Source organism: Nerophis lumbriciformis, linkage group LG22, assembly GCF_033978685.3.
Source record: "Nerophis lumbriciformis linkage group LG22, RoL_Nlum_v2.1, whole genome shotgun sequence".
Classification (NCBI taxonomy): domain Eukaryota; kingdom Metazoa; phylum Chordata; class Actinopteri; order Syngnathiformes; family Syngnathidae; genus Nerophis; species Nerophis lumbriciformis.
The window spans coordinates 15,283,928-15,298,347 of record NC_084569.2 but is presented as its reverse complement, the minus strand read 5'-3'; the positions used below and the strand labels follow the sequence as shown (position 1 = coordinate 15,298,347).

Sequence of the window (14,420 nt, the reverse complement as noted above, 5' to 3'; positions counted from 1 at the left end):
ATTAAATATCTTGTCTTTGCAGTCTATTCAATTGAATATAAGTCGAAAAGGATTTGCAAATCAATGTATTCTGTTTTTATTTACGAATTACACAACGTGCCAACTTCACTGGTTTTGGGTTTTGTAAATACATACATACATACATAAACACAATTACACACACACACACACACACACACACACACACACACACACACACACACACACACACATATTTACCAACAAATCCATACACAGGCCGGCAGGGCAGAGGTCAAGCCCCGGAACACACTGCCCACTGAGAACCAGCCGATCACCTCCCCCTCCACTCCCCTCCACAGGTCCGGCCGCGCGCCAGGCGTGAAGGACGGCGTGGCAGAGCCGACACCCGACAAGCCAACCAACACGACAATAAACGTGAAGGAAGCCGGCAAGTTCGCCAGCCCCGACAAGCACCACGTGCATGCGCTGCCACCATTCACAACATCGACCAACCCCCCGCACCAGACCCAGCAGCCACAGGCGCCCACGCCACAAACAAACGGCAGCAGAAACGGCAGCTGCAATACCCCCAGACAGCCAGCACCATTCGATTAAATCAAAGCGATTGAAAAACAGCGACCGACAACCACACGCCAACAGGCTCATGGAGACTAGCCAGCGCCAGCTCGCCAGTCAGCCCAAACGCCAACATGCAAACAAGAGACATCAACACTTCCTCCACCAAAAGACTCCGCGCCACCAACTTAAACCCGCACAAACACACCACCGCCTAAACAACCGAGACACAGAACTCACACCAGACAAGAGGGCCACACTGCCTCCGCATCAAGTCACCAACACAGACCCGCCCAACAGGAAGCGAAACCCGCGCGACACAACACAAAACTAAAAAAAATAAATAAACATATACATGTAAATAAAAACACATTTTAAATAAATACAATAAAATATGTCCCTGGAAGCTTGAGCTGGTGTTCCATGAAGGACTTCACGGTTTCCTCGGGATCTTCCTCTGTCTTTTCCGGTATTCCCGCGAAGACCAGATTGTCCCTCATGCTTCTCGCCTGGGGGTCCAGCATCGTCTCCTTCATGGTCTTGTTTTCCCGGGTGAGTTGAGCTACTCCGTCGGGGAGGGATTTTACGGACTCCCAAAGAGCAGCGTTCTCTTGGGCGAAAGAGACGACCCTGTTGTTGTCTGAAGTCCAAACTCTCTTGGATGGCTTGGAATTCCTTGGCTGCCTCGCACTTTGACAAGTGCGAGGCAGCCATCCAAACCAGTCAGCCTCTTGTCAATGGAATCGAAGATATCAGTGAAGCTTGAACCCGGCGGTGACACATAGCCAGGTGAGCGGCTCCTTTTTGACATTGGCGTCTTCGACGGCTTCCCTTTGACTAGACGATCGAAGCACTCTTCAATATAGTCTTCGAGTTCCTCCAGATTTTAATATTTTTATGTTATTTGCTTATTTTTTGCCTTGGTTTAATTTTGGCAGATGTCTGAATCAATCAGGTTTGACAGCCTAGTGATCCGTTTTTTTCCCAGAGTCACATATGCTCTCTCGCAAGACTAAAGCATTACTGACGCCTCCTCACAGCTTATGGCCTCTTTAGTGCACCTTAGAATCCAGTGCGACTTTTGTATGAGTATAGACCTGAATAGACCCGCTCATTGACAGTGTGCCTTACAGTCCGAAAAATACGGTAATTGAAAAGAACGCTGTGTGCCAGGTTTTATGATTACAGAGATTTTAGAAATTATACCAGTCAATTATCTTTGAGCAATTTCCATTATTTCCGATGGCAAAACAACAATTTGAAGTCAACCAGACAAATGGATCTTATTGTCCAGTGCTTAGAAGACAAACTGGAATGTTTCGCCTGCTTAAAAAAACTCCTTTCCCGCTATTCCTTCCTATAAACCCACAAATTCCTTGGCATATTTGCCCTTCTCCTCCATGCAGACTGATGCCTCAAGAATTGCTGTTGTATCAGCGTCCTAAAATCCACATGGATTCATCGCAGTGTATAAACAAAACGGCTTTTATAGGATTTCTTTCAATTTGGTGAGATAATATGACGTGAACAAACTGTACGAGGATCGGTCTGTAAATATTTGTACAGGGATAAAGTTTTGTAATAGTATTTTGAATTAAACAAATATCTAAACGGTAGCAGAGTAGAGGGCTGGGAGGGGGGTGGCAAGTGAAGAAAGAAGAAGAGGGACAAGTACTGTAAGGGATGCATCACTCAGCACTTTTGATAAATCCTTCTGTGGCTTAGCTGCACCTCACTGCTCCCATCGACAACAACCAAGCGCTCACAAAGACTACTGAGGGGTATAGAAAGAGATGGAAAGACGTAATAATAATGTGAGAGAGACGGACAGACGGACCACCAAGTAGAGACTAAAGAAAACCAGTCAATTGCATCCACCAATGACTCGCACAGGAACCTCTTGACTTGAGTATTGTGAGTATAGAGTTAATCAAAAGTGTGTTAAGGTGACAGGCAGGGGGGCATATTATGGAGCTGCACAAGGGGCCCAGCTCAACAGGGTGTCCTGTATTGAGGGGGGAACTGCTCCTCACACAACAACCATGGTTGACAGTCTGTAGTGTGTGCTGGTAGCACTTGCGAGACAACATATTGGAATTACAACAATGAAGTCTAATGCACAGTTGAAAGGGAATGTTGGCAGTGAGGCTACCACGTTGTGTCCTACCTCTGTGATGATGAAGAAGTCATCACCAGGATCGCCTTGCACCACAATCTTCTCACCGTCTTCGAACTGGACTGGTTCCAAAGCATCAGCGACAGTCAGACGCTCCCATTTATCCAAAGACTCTGTGAGTGGATCACACACAAGAATAATTTTAACAAAGATGTGCACAGACTGCAAGTAATAGATGATAATATTAAATATTAGAAAGATAACATTGTTAATTTCTACTTCAGGTTTATTTGGTACATTGCAACCTTAGGAATATATGAAATAATCAATCTTTTTCTAGCGGATCACTGAGTCAAAAGGTCAGTGATGTGTGTAAGTGACAGGAAGAAAAGCTCAGACTCACTAAGGGTGAAGTCATTTGGCAGTGGTCAAACTTTTCCAGACTTTTTTTCTAAGAAAACAATATTCCATGTTATATTCGGGTCAATATGGTTACAAGTTAATTTGGAATTTAAAATGTTTTTTTTAGCTTCACCAAAAATCTTATGTGATAGCTTCTGCTTGGTTCGAGCATAGTTTTGTACTGTAGTCCTGTATTATCCATCCATCCATTTTCTTTTGCTTGTCCCTTTTGGGGTCGGGGGGAACTAGAGCCTATCTAGGCTGCATTCGAGGCTGCGTACACTCTGGAAAAGTTAGTACTATATTATGTGTAAGTAAATTAATAGATACCTGGAAAAACCTTATTTATGAATGAGAACAGGGTTCTACAAGTATGTTTGCAAAATGACATTTTTAATGCCACTTAAAAATGTTTATGCAATATCCTATTGCAGAGAGTTATTATATATAGTCAAAAGCTTACAACTGTCTGTATGGACAAAATTGTAAGCATTTGACATTTATGATACTGAATAGTTAAAAAGTTTACATTAACTTTCATCTGAGAATGTATTTGTATTTATTTTTTTACAGTAGCAGCAGCTGACAGTTATAGCGATGACAGCAGAAGTTGCTTTGTTGGTCATTCCAAAATAAATTTGACATTATTAACTGCTGCCTCCCTTTAATGGCCGATTTGTAAGTAGCATGTGTGATTTCACCGCATTGATGCCCATTGCACAAAGTTATGAGGTCTTTTTGCACACGCAGCTGAACGCCTCTCTGGGGTTACCATCGACAAGCTTTAGCCAGGTTTTGAAAAGTTAGCCAGCCAGACAAATTTGCTGAAATGTTCTTTTTCCCGTTTTCTCAACATGTATTCATTTGCACATCCACTGACAAAATATTAAAGGGGATCTGAAGTTTACAAAAAATGTTGCCTATCATTCAAAAACCTTATGTAAGACAAGAAGAACACGTTTTTTTTCATGCGTTTTAAGTTGTAAATAAAAAATCCCAACTATCCTAAATCTAACAATGACGTCAATGGGAGCCCCTCTATTCCACCCACAAAGCCATTTAAATAAGAATTTGTTGATCAATATAAAATACCCAGAAGCCATTTTTTAAATATTATCTTTTTAAAAAATGCTGTAAAAATGAATATCCTCTGAAAATATGCCTTTTAATAGCCTTAAACTGGAGGATACATTTTTTATTCAAGATACAATTGAAAAATGTGTTAAAAGGTTATATGGAATAATAAATGAGAAACATACAAGGAATGCAACTGATGCATGTGTTCGGAAATGGATGACTGATTTAAACATTTTAGAAAAAGACATGTCTAGAATGAATTTTTGCATTCTATGCATTAAACATAAGGTGAGTCAATTAAACATCTTGAGTATATTGTATTTTACACCCTTTCAGTTGTTTAAAATGGGTACAGTAGATAGCAAGTTATGTATAGTGTGAGTCAGCTGAAGGAACTCTAATTAATTTACTGTGGGAATGTCAGAAAGTAAGAGTCGTGGTCTTGTGAGAATTGTCTTGTCTGTCCATCCTAGACCACCACAGGTCACGTGAGGTGCGTCTCGAGAGCTGCTAATGTTAGCCAAGGTAGCTCATGTGTGTTGAAATGACACAGAAGTGTCACAGCTAAGGACTGCACGCCTACAGTGACCAGAGAATGGCAAAGTTTGGGCCCCGAGAGCCATTTGATTTTGCTGTATTGAGGCAGTGCTTTTCATGCTTACATACCGGACCTTACAAGACCTCTCGTATCTAGTTTGAAAGCCGTAGCCGAAGAAAAGAAACACATAGATAGACATAGCAATGTATCAATGACGGTAAAGTTATTGAGTTCATTTACCGTTTGATTGATTGACTTACTACTATCAGCCCTGTCCTAAGATTGTATACATTGTTTAATGCCTCTGGACATCGAATGCCATATAAGGCCGTAATTTTCGCAAAATCCATTTAATGACTTTCAGTGCTTTTTAATGCCCCGTGGAAACCCTGGTGAAGTGTTATGTTCTGCTAATATAGCTTGTAATAATTCCATTCACAGTCTAAAGACAACGGCACAATGCAAACACCATACGATGATCCGGCAACCAGCTGAAGCCACAGGTACTTTGAAAGCACGCTAAATGGGATCTAACTTGGCTGAGCGTTAGCATTCTAAACAGAACATAAAGGCGCAGTCTATGGTGCAAAACAGTAAACGTGAAATACAGGAAAAACCTAACTTCGAAGTATATCCTGGATAAATGTAATTGATTGATTAATTGATTATTGATTGTAAAATGCACAGTTTTAGAAGAATAGAGCTTGTGTTGTTGCAGTGATGCCCGTGTTGCTGGAAAATAGTCCAGCCCAAAAGTAATACTATGATTAACGCTTACTACCATTTCCTACTAAATAAGAGCCAGTGGAAACAGCTGTTTTTCCAAAGTTCCATCCACAAATACAGTGGTTAGCAGGGTATAATTCTTGAGGATGTTTGTTTGCACCCATAAAACCAAAAATACACAGGCGCTTGCACATCTTCAGTGGTTGAAAGGTTCTGACTGAAGGAGCGCAAAGAATACAAGCTCATCTATCTTTCACAGTTCAAATGATTATTGTTGCCTAACCTAAACAGCTTGTGTGGAATGTGTGTTATGTGCAGTGAAAAGACTTCAGCTTTAGCTTTGTCTGTATTTAACTTAAAGGAGTTGGAGGCGTCAAAGTAGAAAGGAATCTCTTTGTCTCACACTATTGTCCCTCCCAATGTGCTTGGTAACTGATCCCCATGTGTGTGCGTCTATCTGTGTGTACGTGTAAATTGTGTATGTGCCGGATTAACTAAGGTGAAGTCTAGCGGGGTTAGGGGGTGTCCAGTGTCCCCTGGAGTGGGGCCGCGGCGTCTGCCAGCCCCAGATGGATGTCTTGTGTCTGGCAAGCTGCAACAGCAGGTCCCATATAGGTGATCCTTAACAGCCCCACCAGGTAACACGATACACAATTGTGGTGGCTAAAGAACCGACATTTCATGCTTGGTGGGGCCTGCGCCTACATGGTACGCACACGGGGAATTGCCTGTCGGGACGTCGTGCGCTTTTGTGCGCGTGTGTTTGTGTGTGACCAAGCGCAGGTTGTCTGTCCTTCCCCCCCCTCTCCGCCCCCTTCCAAAACCACTTCAGTCCGCAACATCAAGGGGCTTGTACCCAATTTCGTGGCTATCTGAAAAATCAAAGACAAACAAAAACACCCCCCTGCCTCTCACCCGTCCTCCCAATTCAGAGGAAAGAGAAATGAAGAGGGGCAAAGCACTTTGGCAAGCCAGGGACGGGCGTTTGAATGCAGGCCTTGACAGGCTGTGTAAGAAAAGAGGTGAATGAAAGGGAGCAGGATCTTGCAGGGATGTTCTAGGACATGCATTGAGTGTATGGGTTTAGTCAGCCAGCTAATAACTCTGTACAGGGGGCACGGCGTCCGTCTATACACATGATCAGGTGGAGAGGGAACGAGATGTCGGTTCTAATTGCGTTTTTAAAATGTCTAAATACATCTCATTTGACATTGCTTTGAATCCCAATTCCAATTGAAAAGAGAATAGTCTGAGCTTAACCTCCAATTCTTTTGCTTGTCCTCAGTGTACAACCCAGCGTGTGTGACAAAACGCGGCAGTGTTTATACTGGCTAATCGACTGTGTATTTAATTGCCTGCCCTCTGGACTCGAACGCGGCAGACACGTGCAGACACATTCATGTTGCAGTTAGGTAAAACACGTATACATTCCACAGCTTCATTACATGATATACAGTACTGTGTACAGCGCTTACATGCACAAACTGCACACTTACCAAGGATGGATACCTTGCTGAGGAACTCTTCATACATCTTTCTCTTCCTTAGAGTGCTGCCCTGTAAAAGACAGGAGTGAAATATAATAACATTAGTAATGTTCAAATCAAGGATTTATGCTGCCGATTCTGATACCAATCATCTGATACCAATACCGATAGTGATCATATGTATTAACAGTAAATCTGTCATTTTATTTATGGTGAGTCCTGTGAATTATTCTCTCAATTTGTAAACATTAAAAGTAATTTTGCAAAAACAAAAATATCGATCTAATCACTCTAGTATCAATCATACACAGATACTACTCTTGGTGTCTAGGTATGTAGGTCTTTATTGTCATTGCAAAAGTAAAACAAAACTTTGTTTTCAGCACAAACCCATTCAAGATTAGACAAACAAACAGTGTACAGGGTTACAGAAAGGGAACGCTGATGGGTCGCCATAAGGCGCCCCGTAAAAGATGGAAAAAAGGTAAACGCTGGAGGAGGATGAATTAAAAAAATACAATCTAGGCTGGGCCGGGAAAAGAACTCCATAGCAAAGCACATATACATATTTTGGTATATATTGTATATATGTTATAGACATAATATAATATATCTGTATATATATTATTCTGTACACATATTATGTATATATTCGTATATATGTTAGATTTTTTTTATCGCTATATTAGTCTATTTATACCTGCATTGTCCTTTCCATCCTTACACTTTCCATCATTGTAACTGAGCTACTGTGTTGAACAATTTCCCTTGTGGATCATTAAAGTTTGTCTAAGTCTAAGTCTAAGTAATTACAACATACATCTCGAGTCTTGCAACAGAGGGGGGGGAGTGGGGCTACGGTGGCAGGCTGCAGCTCTTCAGGCGCTGCCCAGCCGTCCATCACCCCTAAGGGATTTCGAGTCGAGGGCGTTGGATGGGGTGTGGGGTATGTGTGTGTGGTGTATATTTTTTGTGGATGCATGTGTGTGTGTAAGCATGCCACGTGGCTCTGTTCCGCGGCCTTGGTGTTCTTGCCAGTCATTAAAAAGTCAACAACAAAAGGTGCGTGTCTATGAGAGACAAGAAGGAATTTTGTGGTATCTTCACCGCACTGTCCTGAGAGTCTCAAAGCCAGGGAAACAATCCAATTTAGAATATTTTGTATGCGAGTGAAAATAAAATTTGCTTTTCACTCTAAAATTGTCTATGACTGGTACTCAAATTCATCCTGCGGGTCTACACCACTAAAGTCTAGGTCCTCTTACCTGTTGCCTACTAACTGCAGCAATGCTGACACACCAAAAGTTGTTGTATAATCCTCCCTGTAGACCAGTGGTTCTCAAACTTGTTTCACCATGTACCACCTCAGAAAACACTCAACTCTTTAAGTACTACCATAATGACCAACATTAAAATACAGTAGCGTAGTAGGCCTAAATATTCATTAAAAACAAGGCAGAGGTTTTATTTAACAAGTAAATTTAACAATTTTGGCGACTGTAACATGACTCACAGTTTTAACAGTAATACTGTTTGAATATTTAATTAAGTGATTATTTGGCGTACCACTCGATAGAGCCCACGTTCCACAAGTCACTGCTTTTTAAATATTCTTATTAATATACTTGTTAATTTCATATTGTTAATAGCTACTTACTTTCTGCTGTAATGCTATTAGCATGCCTGCTCCTGGCCTGCCCTTGGTGTGTTACATGTTTAGCCTCGTTTTCCAGTGATACTTGACATTTGATACTTTGTAAGGGACAGGCGGTAGAAAATGGATGGATGGAAGGTGCTGTTTGCAATTTCCTCACTGTAACATTTTTCAAGGCAAAACATATAACAAGAACACTAACAGCTCGCTCGTGTTACCATTAGTGGTTTAACAGAATGCATTTGTTTGACAATTGTCTATATTTTTCACAATTAAACATTTATTTAATAATTTTTTTTCAAATGATTTGTGTTTACTGCGGTCACTCACTCGGTCTCTTCAACACGTGCACGCATAAAAAAGCAGTCCAAGAGAAGCAACGAACAATTTGCAGTCGTGTTGTTGTACCGATAGAATATACATTCAATGAGTTAATGCTAGCTATCCAAATTGCTATTATTAGCTAACAACACCTAAAACTAATGCGCATGCATGTGTTACCTACGTACGTAATATACTGTATAAAATACATTGGAAAGTTGGCACTCTCTGGGCATCTGTGTAAATGTTACAAACAGCCCCACGGCACACTAGTGACTGACTGGGATACAGTCTGGTGTGCCGTGGGAGATTATCTAATTTCACCTATTTGGGTTAAAAATATTTTTTGCAAACCTGTAATTATAGTCTGCAAATTATGTGTTGTTGTTGTTGAGTGTCGGTGCTGTCTAGAGCTCGGTAGAGTAACCGTGTAATACTCTTCCATATCAGTAGGTGGCAGCCGGTAGCTAATTGCGTTGTAGATGTCGGAAACAGCGGGAGGCACCGTGCAGGTAAAAAGGTATCTAATGCTTAAACCAAAAATAAACAAAAGGTGAGTGCCGCTAAGAAAAAGCATTGAAGCTTAGGGAAGGCTATGCAGAACAAAACTAAAACTGAACTGGCTACAAAGTAAAGAAAAACAGAACGCTGGACGACAGCAAAGACTTACTGTGGAGCAAAGACGGCGTCCACAATGTACATCCGAACATGACATGACAATCATCAATGTCCCCACAAAGAAGGATAAAAACAACTGAAGTATACTTGATTGCTAAAACAAAGTAGATGCGGGAAATATCGCTCAAAGGAAGACTTGAAACTGCCACAGGAAAATATCAAAAAAATGAGAAAAAGACACCAAAATAGAAGCGCAAGATAAGAACTAAAACACTACACACAGGAAAACAGCAAAAAACTCAAAATAAGTCACGGCGTGATGTGACAGGTGGTGACAGTACACCTACTTTGAGACAAGAGCTATATTGATACATAGTTGGTTATGGTTTAAAGTCATATCCAACAATTGCAACAACGACTTTTTACTGTCAACTGAGTTTTGTTTTTTAATGATTTCTGCTGGTGGTGTGCCTCCGGATTTTTTAAATGCAAAAAATGTGCCTTGGCTCAAAAAAGGTCGAAAAACACTGCTTTAAGGTACTAACAAATGCATTTTATTTGCAGTAACAAAAATGATTATTATTAACTTAGATGAGCGGCTGCACACTGTGTATAGGAGGCACATACTGTAATTAGCTGTCAGCTTGTCAGCCGGGAGATTATGATTAAATACAGAGTCAGCCAGGGGTGATCAACCTTTGTGATTTACTTTAAAAGGCATTAATCTGCAATGGCGATCACATACTTTTTCAAGAAAATCGGCTGATACTGATTGGTAGCCAATCGATCAGCACATCCCAAATCAATATGTTCTTATACCAACGACATAATCTCTAGAGAACAAGCGCCATTTGAAGTTGACATTTGTTTTTGGTCATTTTTCTTTTGTCAGGGTTACACATTTTGGGGGGGGGGGGGGGGGGGGAAATTCCGTTATGCAAAAACAAAACTCTACTGTAGAATGTGTCGGTTGTCAAGATGTTTAAAATAACTGGACACTGGTGAAGTAGTAGTCACAAACTGATCCACGACCTTGCCATAACAGTATCTTTGCAATCCATTCATAACCTGGACTATTTTGTCACAAAAATGTACAAACAAATAAATATATTATCAACTTCATAGTGTAAAATGCACAAGTTTAAATAAATTGTATTGAATCATCCATAAAGGTAGTACAACAAGATTAACACAGACGTTCGCATGGCATTGAATACTCAAAAAGTATATAAAATATATATTTAATGAAGAATACAGATTTTTTCTCCTCATATTTTTACACTAGTACATTTTAAACTAGTGTCCTAATACCAATGACCTGAATGGTTTAGATTATTTCACACATTTCTAAACAAACTGACACTGAAGTCTATTACATTTACACTTGCACAATTGAACATATCTGAAAAGGAGTAGTTAGAAGCAGAGTTTACGTAATCCAAGCTAAATGTTTACGTATTTCATAATAAGAAAGGGTTATCCTTTTATTCATAATGGAACATTTAATTTTTCTACACAGCTCATAACGATGATGATATGATCTCCGCTAAAGATTGCCTTTATCTTTTTATTACAAACCCCAAAACTAGTGAAGTTGGCACGTTGTGTAAATTGTAAATAAAAACAGAATGCAATTATTTGCTAATCATTTTCAACCTATATTCAATTGAATAGACTGCAAAGAAAAGATACTTAACTGACGAGTCCACATTTCAAATTGTTTTTGGAAACTGTGGACATTGTGTCGTCCGGGAGAAAGTGGAAAAGAACCAGCTGGATTGTTCTAGGCGCAAAGTTCAAAAGCCAACATCTGTGATGGTATTGGGGTGAATTAGTGCCCAAGGCATGGGTAACTTACACATCTGTGAAGGCACCATTAATGCTGAAAGGCACATACACGTTTTGGAGCAACTAATGTTGCCATCCAAGCAACGTTATCATGGACGCCCCTGCTTATTTCAGCAAGACAATGCCAAGCCATGTGTTACAACAGCGGGGCCTCATAGTAAAAGAGTGCGGGTACTAGACTTGCCTGCCTGTAGTCCAGACTTGTCTCCCATTGAAAATGTGTGGCGCATTATGAAGCGTAAAATACCACAACGGACTGTTGAACAACTTAAGCTGTACATCAAGCAAAAATGGGAAAGAATTCTACTTGAAAAGCTTCAAACATTTGTCTCCTCAGTTCCCAAACGTTAACTGAGTGTTGTTAAAAGGAAAGGCCATGTAACACAGTGGTAAAAATGCCCCTGTGCCAACTTGTTTGCAATGTGTTGCAGCCATTAAATTCTAAGTTAATGATTATTTGCAACAACAAAAAAAGTTTCTCAGTTCGAACATTAAAAATCTTGTCTTTGCAGTCTATTCAAATGAATATAAGTTGAAAAGGATTCACTGGTATTGGGGATTGTACATCATGCTTGTCATTAAGTTTTACTATATATGGCCCTATTTTTTTTTCTTCTCATAACAACACAATCAGGACGGGTAAATGACACTGCAAATATGTGACAAAAAAATAATGAAACAGCAGAGAAATCCATAAATATATACAGTATAATTCAAAGGGCAGGTGCTTTTGACCTGAGTTCAGTGTGTGTGTGTGTGTGTGTGTGTGTGTGTGTGTGTGCGTGTGTGTGTGTGTGGCCCATCCCACCCACCAGGCAGGGGATTTCCCCCTCCTGTCGCTGCCACGCACATCAGGTTCTTCTTGACAAGTCTAAACCCAAAAAAATCTTTCTCCAACTTGCTTTCCGCATGTCATTCACAGAACCACTAGCTGGAACATCAAAGGAAAAAAAACAGCAAGGTTTGTCAGTCTTAAATGAAAATAGTACATTGTTGGTCAAGGTGTGCTATATAAAATTGTATATACTGTTTTTCACTTTTGGCAGGGGTCCCCATAGGGATTTTATCGCATCAACAGTTTCAGCTTAGTTTTTACGCCGGATGCCCTACCAAAGGCAACACGTTAAGGGAATCGAACCCCATGCCCTTTGCCATGAAAGGCAAAATGTACCATTACACCACTAAAGTTTTTTAATTGTATATACTATAATGTCAAATGTTGCCTAAGAGGGTTATAAGGGTATGTCCTCAAATGAGTAGTTGCAAACAAAATGTCAAATGTAAGTTCTTAAAACTTTTAGTTCCTCTAGCGGTTACGGACAAAGCACCTTCAAGTTTCCTCTTTGAGGTGGCATCGTCAAAGAGTTGAGGTGTGGCAGGATGCCAAACTAAACCAACTGGACCTTATCGCCTGTCACTTTTATCTCCGGTCCAGTTTTGCAAATCACCTTCCATCATCTCTTGTCTTCTTTTGTCTTTTGGATGAGTTGCTGGCTTTGTGTGCAGGTGTGGATATCAAGATGGTTCAGTAAAGTGGGTATTGTCAGTGAGCAGTAGCCACACAATAGAGCGGGTGCTTTTATCACCTTAGTATAATCCGGACATAAACATTACACTGTGGCTTTATCTCTAACTTTATTGTCAGGTTAGATTTCATGTGCATGTTAGAATAGGACTACACACCAGTGACGGGCCTCACCTGCCATCATGGAAAGAAAACAAAATGTAAAAAGAAAAAAAATTAATTAAATTGTTATATGTATTCAGTGATTATACTATAAAGTTATTTTCCATTTAACTTCACCAGTTTTCGATTATTTTTATTCAAAATCGCTGAATTTTCACATTTGCCGTTCAAATACTGAGAAGAGACGTTGCGGTGATCAGCAGCCAGTTGAGGCACGTCACTCAGTTGTGCCTCAACATGGATTGCGGACTCGGCTAACTGCTGGCCTGCTGTGCAGTGAGACCGTATTGCTATATGAACTATATTATACATTTCCATAATTTAGTTAGCTGAGGTATATAATGTACAGTGTATTTTGTCAACAACTGTATGTGTGTAAGTATTTCTTGTACTGAGCAATCATAAAACGGCTGCGAAGACGCACTGTGTGAGGCTCGCAGTAATCCCGCCTCCTGGTGCCGGTTAATGCACCCCCGCCGTAGAATGCACCCCCCGACGGGAGCGCCACACCAACCAAAGCCCACACCCAAACTCTCCACGTGCAAGACCGAATCCACCCAAAAAAAGTCACTTAACAAGAAGCCAAAAAGTGCAAAAACAACAATGCTCGCGCCGGAGGAGCCGTGAACGACTGCAGGGACACAACATTAGGTACACCTGCAGACTGCAGCACGGATTTCATATTTCATTCATTCACAACTCCTCCAACACGAACACCACTGTTCCCGCACTTATAAGTAAAGGTAAGACCATAATAACGTTTTTTTAATTAAATGTGCTTTTTTGTGTGCTACAGTTTGTATGTGTAAAGTTAAAGTTAAGTTAAAGTACCAATGATTGTCACACACACTAGGTGTGGTGAAATGTGTCCTCTGCATTTGACCCATCCCTTGATCACCCCCTGGGAGGTGAGGGGAGCAGTGGGCAGCAGCGGCGCCGCGCCCGGGAATAATTTTTGGTGATTTAACCCCCAATTCCAACCCTTGATGCTGAGTGCCAAGCAGGGAAGAATGCTGGTATGAGCTTTTAAACATAACCCGTTAACTGCTGCCAATCAAATGGTGAATAAGATACTCTTTAGGGTTCATATGTTTGTAAATCTGACTGTGATGAAGTCAGTGCCTCACCAGCCATCAACCTCACCGCACGTCACTGCTACACACTAATATAGAAAACATGACATTTTTTAATGAAAAAATAAAAATAAAAAAGCAAATGTCTGTGACAAGCAGCTGTCCAAACACCCAAAGTAACAACAATTAAAGCACACTTAAAATATGACCTAAACAGCCAGGTTCTTTTTTCATCTTTTTCCAAGATGGCACTGCTGTAGTGGCTGCTGGTGGCAGGAGCTCTGTGCTCTTGTATCATCCTTTTGTGTACCTCATGTTTCCCTCTTGTTTTCATTT

General features: G+C 40.7%; 1 protein-coding gene across 2 annotated transcripts in view; it reads right to left on the bottom strand.

The window, feature by feature from the left end:
* The window catches only part of prkar1b (protein kinase, cAMP-dependent, regulatory, type I, beta), a 104,701-nt gene that overhangs the window by 21,773 nt on the left and 68,508 nt on the right, over positions 1-14,420 (bottom strand). For both annotated transcript variants that reach the window (XM_061974164.2, XM_061974165.2), the window contains 2 exons: positions 6,893-6,953; positions 2,705-2,826 (listed from right to left, as the gene is read on the bottom strand). In XM_061974164.2, the coding sequence (XP_061830148.1) occupies positions 2,705-2,826; positions 6,893-6,953 (183 nt within the window). The remainder of the gene's footprint in view (positions 1-2,704; positions 2,827-6,892; positions 6,954-14,420) is intronic.